This window comes from Chiloscyllium punctatum, chromosome 5, assembly GCF_047496795.1.
Source record: "Chiloscyllium punctatum isolate Juve2018m chromosome 5, sChiPun1.3, whole genome shotgun sequence".
NCBI lineage: Eukaryota > Metazoa > Chordata > Chondrichthyes > Orectolobiformes > Hemiscylliidae > Chiloscyllium > Chiloscyllium punctatum.
Genome location: NC_092743.1, coordinates 20,693,585 through 20,706,948, shown reverse-complemented (window position 1 = coordinate 20,706,948; position 13,364 = coordinate 20,693,585). Strand labels below are relative to the sequence as shown.

At 44.9% G+C, this 13,364-nt stretch overlaps 1 protein-coding gene across 1 annotated transcript in view; it reads right to left on the bottom strand.

Annotated features, from left to right (window-relative positions):
- lama1 (laminin, alpha 1) overlaps positions 1-13,364 on the bottom strand; it is a 291,180-nt gene that overhangs the window by 27,979 nt on the left and 249,837 nt on the right. The window contains exons 52-57 of the mRNA XM_072569885.1: positions 12,824-12,965; positions 11,188-11,302; positions 8,020-8,190; positions 4,937-5,088; positions 3,674-3,859; positions 1,487-1,676 (exon numbers count right to left, since the gene is read on the bottom strand). Coding sequence (XP_072425986.1) covers positions 1,487-1,676; positions 3,674-3,859; positions 4,937-5,088; positions 8,020-8,190; positions 11,188-11,302; positions 12,824-12,965 — 956 coding nt within the window. The remainder of the gene's footprint in view (positions 1-1,486; positions 1,677-3,673; positions 3,860-4,936; positions 5,089-8,019; positions 8,191-11,187; positions 11,303-12,823; positions 12,966-13,364) is intronic.

The following is a 13,364-nucleotide window of genomic DNA, read 5'->3' as shown; positions in this document are numbered from 1 at the left end:
ACGCGTGTGCCCAAGTGAGCTGTAGTTTGGGGGTGGAAGTGGCCAATATTGACTTGGTGATTCAAGTTTAATGGTTACCCAGCAGTTAGAAGAGGTGTTGAACCCTGTAACCTTTCCCCAATAACTATTAAGTGACTCAGAATCTTCTTAAGTCTCTAATTTTAAGGGGTTTTTTCAGAGGGCTGCAGATACAATTTTCAATGTTTCCGGGTGTTTCCATTTGGAATCAGCTGCATTGGGGTATCCTGAGGTGTAGTTCCAGCACATTCCTGGCATACCCATGATCTGGCCTTCAGATTTTTTGACCTATTATTTAAACCAGCTTCCTGGAGGCTGCCGTGGGAACATTCTCCTCCTGCTGACATCATCCCTGCAGCAGTCTGGAAATTTCCCCATCCCGGGAATCTCTGGGATGAGGGAAATGCCCTTTCATAGACGGGGGCTTCTGCTTCGATCGACAGAAGTGGTTTTAGTGTGAGTCAGAGGTAATATGAGGAAACATGTTTTTACACAGCAAGTGGCCTTATACTGGTTGGTGGAAGTAACAGGAACAGAACTGGGTAATGACTTGAAGGGAATTACAGAGCATTGGAGAAACAAATTATCAGCAAGAGAGGGAGACTAACTGGATAGCTATAACAAGGACCTGACACATATACCTTGGGCCGAATGGCCTCTAGGTTCTATTATTCTAAGGTTTTAAGGAATGAGGCAATTTGAGGCCTCTCAGAATTGTAAGGCCACTTGGCCCATCATGTTTGTACTGGCTCTCCAAATGAGCAACGTGAGTTGGTGCCATTCTCCTGCCACTTCCTCAGACTTTTGCACACTGGCTGTATCGCTCCACTCTCTGCTGAACTACTGAGAACATTTCGAAAGCTGCAACTGATCAATACTTGACACAGGAATAATAATAGGGCTCATGTAAGATTAGAATTTCTCAACGAGAAAAACCCACAGGTTGCCATTTTATGAGCTGAGCTTTGAGACCAGTATCTGCCAGTGTTTCAGACATGATCAGACCCTGACTACACACTGCATTTCCTCAGCCAGGGAAGAGTCCTTCAAAGAGCTTCTGTTCTGGGTGGTTAATGTTTTAATGTCACGACCACACAGACTGGCTTTTCGGTTTTCATTTCGGGCCAAAAAGACTCGACACTGGGTTAAAAAAACTCCCAGCGCTTTCCCCAATCACTTATTCCCCTGGGGGCAAAGGTCAAATGACTCTCAACTTCACAGAGGTATTCGCAAAACCTTTCCTGCAGTTCAGTCAGGAACATTGAACCGATGCGTATGTTAACCCGACACGTCAAAGTACAGGCAGAACTATACCAGATTGACAAGGGACAAGAAGCAAAATGGCCGCCCTAGTGTGAAGCAGTCTCATTGATGTCTCATCCAAATGGAAAATCTTCCGCACAGAAACAAAAGTGGAATGTTTCTATTCTGACTGAATGTGGTGGGGGCGATGTGACAGGGTCCTTACAGTTTTCTTGTTGGAGGAGGAGCTATATGGCGAGTGGGTGGGGCTGGTGTTTCTCACGGGTGGTTGGATGGGTTTTGCAGTCGGCTGAAGCACCAGCTCCAAGTCTCTCTTGTCCGGCTCAGGGGCTGAAAGCAGGCAGCTGTCCAGGTCGATATTCTGGTACCTCAAAACGCCGCTGAAGTCCAACAACCTGGGATTAAAATAAGATTTCCTCTTTTTAAAATCGTGCGGAGGCAAAACACACCTGAAACAACTGAACCATTACCAACGATAGCCATATTCTGAGCTTCACTGCACTAAGGGGCCATTGGTGACACCGGTCCCACTTTGTGTGTGGCCTCTTTCTGCTCTCTCCAAACCTGCAGGATCAGGCAGCCATTTTAAGGTCCAATTACAATGTAGAAGAGGTCACTGGGATGTGCCTGGTGTTCTCTCTGAAGCCAGCAACAGCTTGAAGGCAGCCTCGCTGGATTAGGCGACTCTCACTAGGCCCCAATTCTGAGCGTAAAAGCTGCATTTAGCGTTGAGGGTGGAGGTCCAACTCTCACTGATTGCCTGATGAGGCAATGGGCCTTCCTTGTAGCTAACTCTCTAGCCTGGGCCTCCATCAGGAGACACTCCTTAACCAGCTCTGGCAGCACCCAGGGGAGCTGTCACCCACTGGGTGCTGCGGGCCTTCCTGCTGAACACCCGCTTCCTTTTGTCCTGAGTTCCGAGGAAGGGTCACTGGACCCGAACCGTTAATTCTGATTTCTCGTCACAGATGCTGTCAGACCTGCTGAGCTTTTCCAGCAGCTTGTGTCTTTGTTTTGGATTTACAGCATCCGCAGTTCTTTCAGTTTCCTGACCCAGACTGTGAACCAGGAGGTAGCTGCTTGGTAGATTCCTTGTGCCAGTACAACGTTGGGTCGTATGGAGGGATCACACATGATCCAGAAATGATCCCGTTACCTGCCATTTGTCAAACGGCAGAAAGCACGGCCTTACCTCTTGCAGGTTTGGTTTTGATATTGCTGGAATGTGGGATTTGGACAGAGCTCGAATCCCGGATGGATTTCCCGCTGTGGGGCTGACAGTTCAATGGAGTTCTATCGAGGCCACCTGTCAATGCTCTAATGTCTGAGCAATCTGACGGATATCTATTTGATTAAACTTTGCTGACCCGTCAGTCATTTCACCGAGATAGTGACCGAGGATCATAAACCCATTTCCCATCTGGCTTGATGCAGTCATGATATTAAAGGTAAAGCCAAAGGTCACTCACTCACTCTGGTGTACAGTCAGTCAGAATATGGAGGGGGCTGTCAATGCAAGAGTGCAACCTCTGCTCCCTCCAGCCCAGGATGGTGGGTGCTCTCGAAATGTACAGATGGGGCACCTGAGGGATCACCGGGCATCTGAGGGATTGTCAGGAATCTGAGGGATCACTTAGAATCCAAGAGATCACTGGGTATCTGAGGGATTGTCAGGAATCTGAGGGATCACTGGGTATCTGAGGGATCACTGAGAATCTGAGGGATCCCAGATATCTGAGGGATCCCAGGTATCTGAGGGATCCCAGGTATCTGAGGGATCCCAGGTATCTGAGAGATCACTGGGAATCTGAGAGATCACTGGGAATCTGAGGGATCCCAGATATCTGAGAGATCACTGGGAATCTGAGGGATCATCGCTAATCTGAGGGATCACCGAGAATCTGAGGCGTTTCCGGATATTTTAACCTGCCAGAGGAGTGGTGCTGGCTCTCTTTGGGGTCAAACCCGCCCATTTTCCTGCTTCTCGGATGCTGCCTGACCTGCTGTGCTTTTCCAGCACTACTCTAATCTAGACTCAGGAGAGGATCAGCACAGTAAGAGTTAAACAAAGGACGTTGTGAGATGTGACTGAGCCTGCTCCCATTGCTTTCCATTTTTATACTTTGATTTACGTGGAGTAGAAAGCTCTTTTGTTTTTAAAGTTAAAAGCTAGAACACGATTCAAATAGGTAGCTTTATGTTACAGATTATAACCATGAAAACCCTAAGTAATTTTACATTAATTTTACACACTGCAAGAAGACCTCAACTTTGAACTGTGTTTGAAGTGTGTTTCTCCACGTAGAAACTCCTTCCACGTAAATTACACTTGCTTTTAACTTCAGGCAGTAGAGGAACATAGTTCTGATTGGTATATACCATGTAAACTTACTCTGTATTCAGGACCAGGTTCTTAATGCAGCCTGTGAAGGAGCTGGTGATCTTAAGGACAATAGCGCCCTCTCCAGTTGGAACCCCGCCAACATAGAATCTGGTTATATTCAATGGACTGGTATCCGCAGAGGCCCCAAGTCTCATTTCAAGGCGGTTTCCTTCATCAATCTGCAACGTCATAATCCTGGAAAAAATCAATAGGAGTTTAACACACAGACAGACACACACAGACAGACAGACACACACTCACAGACAGACACACACTCACAGACACGCACACAGACAGACACACTCTCTCTCTCTCTCACACATACACACAGAGACACACCAAACACACTCACAGACACACACAGATAAACACAGAGACACAGACACTGTCACACACACACCCTCTCTCACACACACACCCACACATTCAGACAGACACATACACACAGACACACACACACGCAAGCGGTGGAGATGTCAGAAGTTGAGAATCCAGTCAGCAACCTCCCATCCAATACGACCAACTAATTGTAAGGTTCGTGGGAAGAACAACAGTTGCAGAAATTGAAATGTGCAGTGTCCATCTTACAGATCAAAGGCAAAAGGGTTCACTATGGTATAAGCCTGCATCGAAAAGTGTCATGTTTTGCCAAAGTGTTTAGGGAACCCTGGTGTCATCCTTTGCAAATTAAGTGCCTGACCCCTGCCTCAGATGCCTTTGGGAAACTGGACTGTGACCAGTGTCCTGTGTAACTGTCGACCAGAAAACTCCATGGTATAATCTCTGGGAGTTTAATACTGTGCAAACCACCTGCTCTCAGGAAACCAGTCATCTGAGAAGATTAATTCGTTCCCCTTAAACAGCTATTGCTGCATTTCTCTGTGTTCTGTCACTGACCTCCTGCATTTTTCATGGGGTGACAGTGGTGTAGTGGTTATTGTGCTGGATTCATAATCCTGATGACCAGGTCAAAGTCCTGGAGCTGTGGGTTTGAATGCCACCATGGTACCTGGTAACCTAGTTACCAGCCCCTTAGCGATGTGAATGACTCATAAATAGCTCATGAAATGGTGTCCTTGGCCAATGGGTTCAAAATCCATTAGAAATGGCTGCATCACATCCATGAATTTTGAAACATTTGGTGAGTTAGTGATAAAAGCACACCCATTGAAACTCAGTAATCAGCACCCATTATCTTTCCTTCATTTCATTTATTCCCATTTCATCATAAGAACTCTCATCTTGATCAGCTCTGTGCGCGTTAACACACACCTCTTACTTCTCGACAGTATGATCGAATGTTCCTGTCCGTCACTGAAGGTTCCTGAAGGAGACTTGGCAATGACTCTCCTGGTATGGACTCCATCGCCGGTGTTGACATGAGCTTCCACACGGCCATCAATCATCATCACAGCAAAGAACGCCTGCAGATATCACAGAGGAGCTCATCAAATCCTCAATCACATGCAAGGTACACAGCACAGGGCACTGGCTGAAAGGCAATCTCTTTGAGAAATACTACCTGTAACCCAATGCTTTGTTATTCAATGCTGCTCAGATGTAGACATCCAACTCCCAAACGTTTATGTGAATGCTTTCCAAGGCGGACTTGGGGATATGCAGCAATCAGGAGTGGCCGAGCAGAAGCCGATAGTCATGAGGATGGCCTCAACTGGAACCTGCATTCATGTCACACTACAGGTGACCCCACTACACTATACACTCTCTCTCACACACACTCACAAGCACACATACATACACACTCTTACATACTCACATAGACCCCTCTCATACACGCTCTCTTTCAGACATACACATACACTCCCCACACTCACACATGCACACACCCTCTCACAGGCTGATACTTTGTCAGACTCACGCACACACTCTACCAAGTACACACACATACAAACACACACTCTCACCCACACACAGACTCTCTCTCTCTCTCTCTCTCTCTCTCCCTCCCTCACATGCACACACACACACATAAGTCTATGGGGTGAATATGCATTTGCAGATTTGTATTTGCAGATACATTCTATCTTTGCTCAAAAAGCACACAACCTGTAGGCAGTCAATCCGTGTGACATATTATACATTCCAAGTTTGGAAGCAGAACCAGTCTGGTTCAAGACTGGGATACAGACAGACTCTAACCTCACACCTTTATTTCATTTTCTGAGTTGAGATGTCACCTTTTTTTTATAAAACCATGTTATCTCGAGAATGTGACTTAAAAGAAGTTCTGGGAATTACATATTAATGAACCAAAACCTGCAACCTATTCTAAAAGATGAAGGATTTAGCAACAATCCAGTTTTGTTCAAGGTAGTGTTTTAATTGTATGACAGTGTGATATTTTGCTGTAAATTCTGTGCCTTAGGATCCTGCCCCACTAGTTACCTGATGAAGGAGCAGTGCTCCGAAAGCTAATGCTTCCAAATAAACCTGTTGGACTATAACCTGGTGTTGGACGATGTTTAACTTATTCCAGAATGACAGTCCTGCTGAAAAGGAAGTAAGCAACCCAATTTAATCAATCCTGATAACTGCCTTTTAATGATCATATCACAATGGGGCCTGCAGGAAGACAGCAGACACAGAGGCACCGAGAGTTTTCAGATTTAAGGCTGGGAACAGACAGACAGAATGCTGGAGAAACTCAGCAGGTCCTGCAATATCTTGTGGAGAGAGACACAAGAGTGGACATGTTGAGTCCAATATGACATCGTTCAGAGAACGGGCCAGGGAATGCTACAGAAACCAGTGAGCAGATGCGGCAATGGGAAGATTTGAACACATTGGATGCGAATCTTTAAAATGATGATGGTGCCAGACTGGAAGCAAATGTAGATTAGTCGGGGGTCAAGCAGATTTGGTTCAAGTTCAATGCCACAGTGCAACGGTAACGTTTGGTCTCCTCTCTGACTCCAGCTCCAGGGAGTGGCAGAAGTGATACGTGCAATGGAAATGGAGCTACTCTCGGTGCAACAGTGAAAAGTACTCCAACAAAATGCCCCAGCCCCTCAAGGGCAATTAGGGATGTACAGCCACAGTCACTGGCCCAGCCAATGATATCCACATGTCCCGAAAGGAAAAAGTTTTCCCTTCACTGGGGGTACTCTGGTTCCTCCACAGGTGCAGAGTTACCTCAAGCAACTGGGCTATGACGAGAAACTGAAAAACAGAAGCAGAATGAGGAATGGAAGAAAAGAAAATAGGGATGAATATCAGGAAGAGGTATCAGAGCACTGAAGAGTTTATGACTTGAAAATACCACTGGTATTAGCGGACAATTTATTATAAATGTGTTAATGCCCTCATTAAAACAGGAAAATGTAAGTTCTTGTGACTGAATTAAATATTCCATCAGAATGGGGACTTCTGACAAATAGAACTTGCTACTTTCAACCGCTTTCTCTCTCTGATTGTCAGGTAACACCTCAGCTGTATACCCCAAGACTGAATGTTGTCCACCTATAATATGTAAAAAGCAGCCTTTAATCAGGTAGAACTCTCAATACAGACATATATCACAGCCAGAGCTTCCAAACATTTCTGCATTTTTAATGAAGAGATAATAGCCAAATAGAAGTGCAGAAACCGTGATGTGGTATAGCGGCATATCCTTCAAACCATATCAAACACTTGTCCATCTCAAATATTAAATTTGGCCTATGCAACTTGTGGACAAGGTGCAGTGACACCAATATCTAATTGGATCTTTTGTATAAGGTTGCTGCTGGGGTGATCTACTTTTGATTTCAATAGTTTAAAAGTTGCTTAATTTAGAATTTCAAGCCTTAAAAATAAAGGAAATTGATTTTCCTTTCTTTACAGATGAGTTAAATGGGAAATAATCATAATTAAATATTGAAGCGAACAGTGCAACATTGTCTGCAGTTCAAAGTAATTGATTGTAAGCAAAGTGTATTCAGATGTTCCTCAGAGATGCCAGAAAGCGTTTGATCAGCTTAAGCTGTTGTTTCACGTTAAGACCTTTTAGTTTGTGGTAAAGTGATCAAGAATGTGACTTCAGTCTATGCTTGGCCTCTTGTTCCCTATTACCTAATTGACAAGATTCTGGAACGTTCTTATGCTTCATTTGCCTTACTCCATTTGGCCCATCGAACTTGTGATAGCTCTTTGGAAGAGACATCCTATTAATCTCTTTCCCTCTGGATCTACAGCAAGTTTGAGCATTTATCAAATTCTCTTTTGACAGCTCTGTTTCCACCAGGCAGGGAATTCCAGATCAAAATAACTCACTTCATTTTGGGAAGAAAAACCCCCTTCTTTCCTCTGCATCTTTTTTGCCAAATATTAGACTGGGTCTGTACCCCTTGACTCACCATTTTTGTCTGCCGACGATTGCGGTTCCTCGTTGATTTGCCAAACCCGGCTAAAATTATCCCAGTGTCATTCTGCGTACTAAAGGTTGTCATTAACCTGGCTTCCACTGGAAGGACTTGTGGCTGTAACTGAATGTAGCCATCATTCCAAACTGTCACACTACGGATAGGCTGGTAAAGAAAAGGTAATCAAAAGTTACATACAGCATTTCCATTTATAACTTACCACTTGCCAATGCAGAGTCGAGAGTGTGTTGCTGGAAAAGCACAGCAGATCAGGCAACATCCGAGGAGCAAGAGAGTCAACATTTCAGAAACATCGATTCTCCTGCTCCTCGGATGCTGCCTGACCTGCTGTGCTTTTCCAGCACCACACCCTCGACTGCTCTTGTCAGTGCAGCAATGGAATCAAACAATCGATTAAGACTACAAGACATAGGAGCAGAAATTAGGCCATTCAGCCCACGGAGTCTGCTCCACCATTCAATCATGACAAGTTTCTCAACCCCATTCTCCCACTTCCTCCCCCATAACCCTTGATACGCAAGAACCTCAGGTTGTAAGTTTGCTCGCTGAGCTGGAAGGTTTGTTTCTAGATGTTTCGTCACCAAGCTAGGCAACATCATCAATGAGCCACCGGTGAAGCACTGGTGTTAGTGACCCACTTTCTATCTGTGTGTCTTGGCTTGTTAAGGTGGGTGATATCATTTGCGGTTCTTTTTCTCAGACGTTGGTAAATGGGGTCCAAATCAATGTGATTACTGATGGAGTTCCAGTTTGAATGTCCGGTGTGTAGGAATTCCTGTGCATGTCTCTGTCTCTCTCAGCCTTAAATATACTCAATCACCTGGTCTCCACCCTGGAGGGACGTGGTGAAGAAACTGGCTGTCTGCAAGAAAGCAGTGAAGGTGAGGCTAATACCTCAAACTGACTTATTTAATTACAGAAGAGAACAGGCACCAAGTGGACAGCTCTGAAACAGAACTCGTCCCAGATTGTTCCAAAGAGAGCTGTCAGAATGTAAAACAAAAACTAACTACAGCAAGGGAGTTTGGGGCAGGTAGCATCAGATGTCTACTACACCTTGTTCGCACAAAGGGATGTCCACCAAAAAACATCCAACACAAAATGCTGCTCCAGCGAAAGCCTCGTTTGAAGGTCATACTGCAAGCTGAGTTTGGTTTTCTAACGACTGACGGAATGACTCAAGGCCAGTGTCTCCGAGCAAGCAAGCTTCTTGTGACTTTCCATGGGTTTTTGTAACTCAGCAGCACAGTTAAAGCATCAAGTAAGACCATAAAATTCGGAGATTGCATTTGTTCAGTCACAGTATACTGACAAGGGAAGCTAGTGAAGACCACGGGCCTACTCCCCAAGGACTCATATAGCAGTGCCTAGAGATTCAACCACCAAGCTGGATTAGCCTCCTCGTTGGGTGTGCTGTTCTGTCAGAAGGTTGGGCCAGTTTATCAACTATCATGATGCCTGCTAACAAAAAGAGTCATTGAGCCATCGAGCATGGAAACAAAGCCTTCAGTCCAACTAGCCCACGCCAACCAAGTTTCCAAACTAAACAACCCCACCTGCCTGTGTTTGGCCCATATCCCTCCAAACCTTTCCTATTCATGTACTTATGCAAATGTTTTTAAACACTGTAACTACATATGCATTCACCACTTCCACTGGCAGTTCATTCCACACACTCACCACCTGTGGAAAAGAAGTCACCCCTCATGTCCTTTTAACACCTTTCGCCCCTCACCTTAAACATATGCTCCTTAGTTTTGAACTCCCTCACCTTAGGGAACAGACCTTGGCTATTCACCTTATCTACACCCCTCATGATTTTATAAACCTTTGTAAGGTCACCCCTCAACCTCCAATGCTCTAGTGAAGAAAGTCCCATCGTATCATTATAACTTAAGTCCTCCATTCCTGATAACATCCTGTAAGCATAATCTCTATAACAGCATCAGTCCCTTTCCACAGACTAACAGGCTAGTCCTCAGACTTCCTGCTGTAACCCAATCCCTCAGGAGAGAGAGGAGCAATCAAATTATTTCTTCAGTAGAAGTCTTTTTGTTCCAAAAAACTCCAATAACGCAGAGAGCTACATAAATTCCTCAACATTCCTCGGTGGTCTTATTGCACTTCTCAGTATTTTCCAGGCTGTCAAATGTTCTCCGTGTCTTCAATATCCAGGCATGCCTTCCTCAGCTACAACTAACTTCCACTTACAAATCATAGCTAACGCTCCTGAATAGACGTTTCTCAACACCTCGGGGGGAGGCAATTTATCCTTAGAATTCCTACAGTGTGGGAACAGGCCAGTTGGCCCAATGAGTCCACACCAACCCTCTGAATAGTATCCCACCCACACCCATTCTCCCCTACCCTACAAACCTGCATTTTCCATGGCTAATGCACCTAACCCGCACCTCCCTGAACACTATGGGTAATTTAGCATGGCCAATGTACCTAACCTGCACATTTTTGGACTGTGGGAGGAAACTGGAGCACCTAGCAGAAGCCCACGCAGACACGGGGAAAACATGTAAACTCCGCACAGACAGCGAACTAAGGCAAGAATCGAACGCGGGTCCCTGGTGCTGTGAGGCAGCAGTGCTAACCACTGAGCCACTGCGCAGTCAATTTGAACATTAGGATTTAAGACAAATATTAACACAATTGCGATTTGACAGTCAATTTCATAAGTGCAAATGCATTTAATAAAGCTGTCTGAATTCCACTACGTTTAACAGAGCCTTTCATCTAAGGAGGAGGAAAATCTGACTGCCTTGCTGGTAATAAAATGGTCAACATCAGTATATGTCAAACAAACTTGTATCTTTGTATCCTCTGTGGGATGTGGGTGTCTCTGAGTGGCCAGCATTTGTTACCTGCCCCTAGCTGCCCTTGGCAGTGAGCTGCCTTCTTGACCCACTGCAGTCCATGTGCTATAGGTAGACCCACAATGCCCTGAGGGAGGGAATTCCAAGGTTATTGACCCAGTGACCCTGAAGGAACAGTGATTTATTTCCAAGTCAGGATGGTGAGTGGCTTGGAGGGGAACTTGCCGGTGGTGGCTTTTAACATTAAGCTTTTCTGGTAAGAGAGAAGAAAGAAAGTCCTCACTCTTGCTTAATTTACATCGCTGTCCCTCTTTACCTCAAGCAAACAACCTTTCCTCACACCCAAGGAATTCCTCAGCAGGTCGAAAGTCGAACGGTAAATCTCCAATTTCTTCAAGCAACCCACAAACGATTTGCTGAGAACTTCTTTCCTGCAAAAAGACAAGAGACCATTTTGAGGATCAAACCCTGGCCTTTGAAACCTCACGAGCAGGGAAATAGGTGCAACAGAAAGTTTAACTTTGCCGAAACAGGGAAACGGTGGTGCACTGGGAATGGATTAAAGTAGACTACGTGCCAGTTTGGACTGGGTTGGAAGGACACTTAGTCTGAACTTTTTATTTCATTATTTCTCTAATGATTGGATTCCCTACAGTGTGGAAACAGGCCCTTCAGCCCAACAATCCACACCGACCCTCTGAAGAGCAACCCACCCAGACCCATTCCCCTACATTCACCCCGGACTAATGCACCTAACACTATGGGCAATTTAGCATGACCAATTCACCTGACCTGCACATCTTTGGACTGTAGGAGGAAACTGGAGCACCCGGAGGAAACCCACGCAGACACGGGGAGAATGTGCAAACTCCACACAGACAGTTGTTCAAGGCAGGAACGGAACCCGGGTACCTGGCGCTGTGAGGCAGCAGTGCTAACCACTGAGCCACTGTGCCATGTATTCCTATAATCTGTATAACTTGACTTTTTATTTACTTATTTTTCTAATTATTTTACCCCTAAGCATTTGTACTTAAGAATCTGTACTGGGATACCCTTGTGGTGCTGTGAGTCTAAATTTTTCAGTGCACTCATTTGCGTATGTGATAGAAAAAGCTAATGCTAATTCTAAATGGCACAGGTTTCATAAGCCGTTGAGCTGAAAATGTGTTGCTGGAAAAGCGCAGCAGGTCAGGCAGCATCCAAGAGTTCAGGAGAATTGACATTTCGGGCAGGAGTCCTTCTGGAATCCTCACTTCCTTATAAGCCATTGATCCATGTTAAGATTCTTGGTGGAGGTGGGGGGGGGGAAGGTCATGTGTTCAAATCTCACTGTAACTGGTGGAAATTAATCTCAATGAAAAACGTAAATCTAACCTGAAAGCTCACCTTAGTGACATTAATAATGAAGCTGTTATCAAAAATCCATCTGGTTCATTAATGTCTTTTAGTGAAGGAAATCTGGCTTCTAGGGGACTCCAGACCGATAGCAATGAGGGTGATTCTGAAATGGGCCACTCAGTCAAATACCACAAATATTCGTGAAAGGAAACAGTGAACCAGCTTTCAGTGAAAAGAATACTTTTCAGTTAAAACTGATTTAGTGATGTGCATTAGGTTTTCTGAAGGGTCGGCTTGGGATGGACATTTGGATCAATCGCTGCCAATTAAAATATAATTCCGATGAAACACAATCTACACCATGTGGCTTCTGCTTATTTTAATCCCTGAGTTACAAACATCAAGAAGATTCAGAATCATTTTAGTGCTGCGTGTTACAAAAATAACAATTTGAACAAACTCCAACGGGTGGAGTGAGTGTATGACAGCCAAACCTCTCAAGGCCAAAAATATGAGGCTTTAACTCTGGGAACTTTTATTCCTACCGTTGGTTAGAATCAGTGAGACTATAGCAGCACTGTACTCTTGACGACAGTAACACATTAAACTACCTGTAGCTTCTGGAGCGTGGCAATCCTCCGACATAGATTGGATCTTTGTTCCCACGATTGAGATCTGAAGCAGTTCCTGGTGATTCTCCTTGCTTGGTTTCTCGATCCGTTGAATTAAATGGGTCCATAACAGCCAAAATACCTGTGAATGGTCAGTGTAATCTGTTAGTAAAAACAATCCTGGAGATGTGTCACTGGAGGTCTCTAGGTTTGTGTCTCTAATGTTAGTGGTCAGGGTGCTATCCTTCATGCCTTGGGCATACAAGGGCATACAATATCCTGTTCTGACCGGACAGTGAATGCCATCAGGAAATGTGACTATTAAGTGCTAATGGTCAGGGGACAGCCTAATGGTATTACCACTAGACTATTAATCCAGTGGTCCAGGTAATGTCCCAGGGAACCAGGTTCAAACCCCACCATCATAAACAGAAAAACAGAAGTTTCTGGAATATCCCAGTATGTCTGGCAGCACCTGTGAAGAGAAATCAGAGTTAACATTTCGGGTCCAGTGACCCTTCCTCAAATCCTGCCATGATGG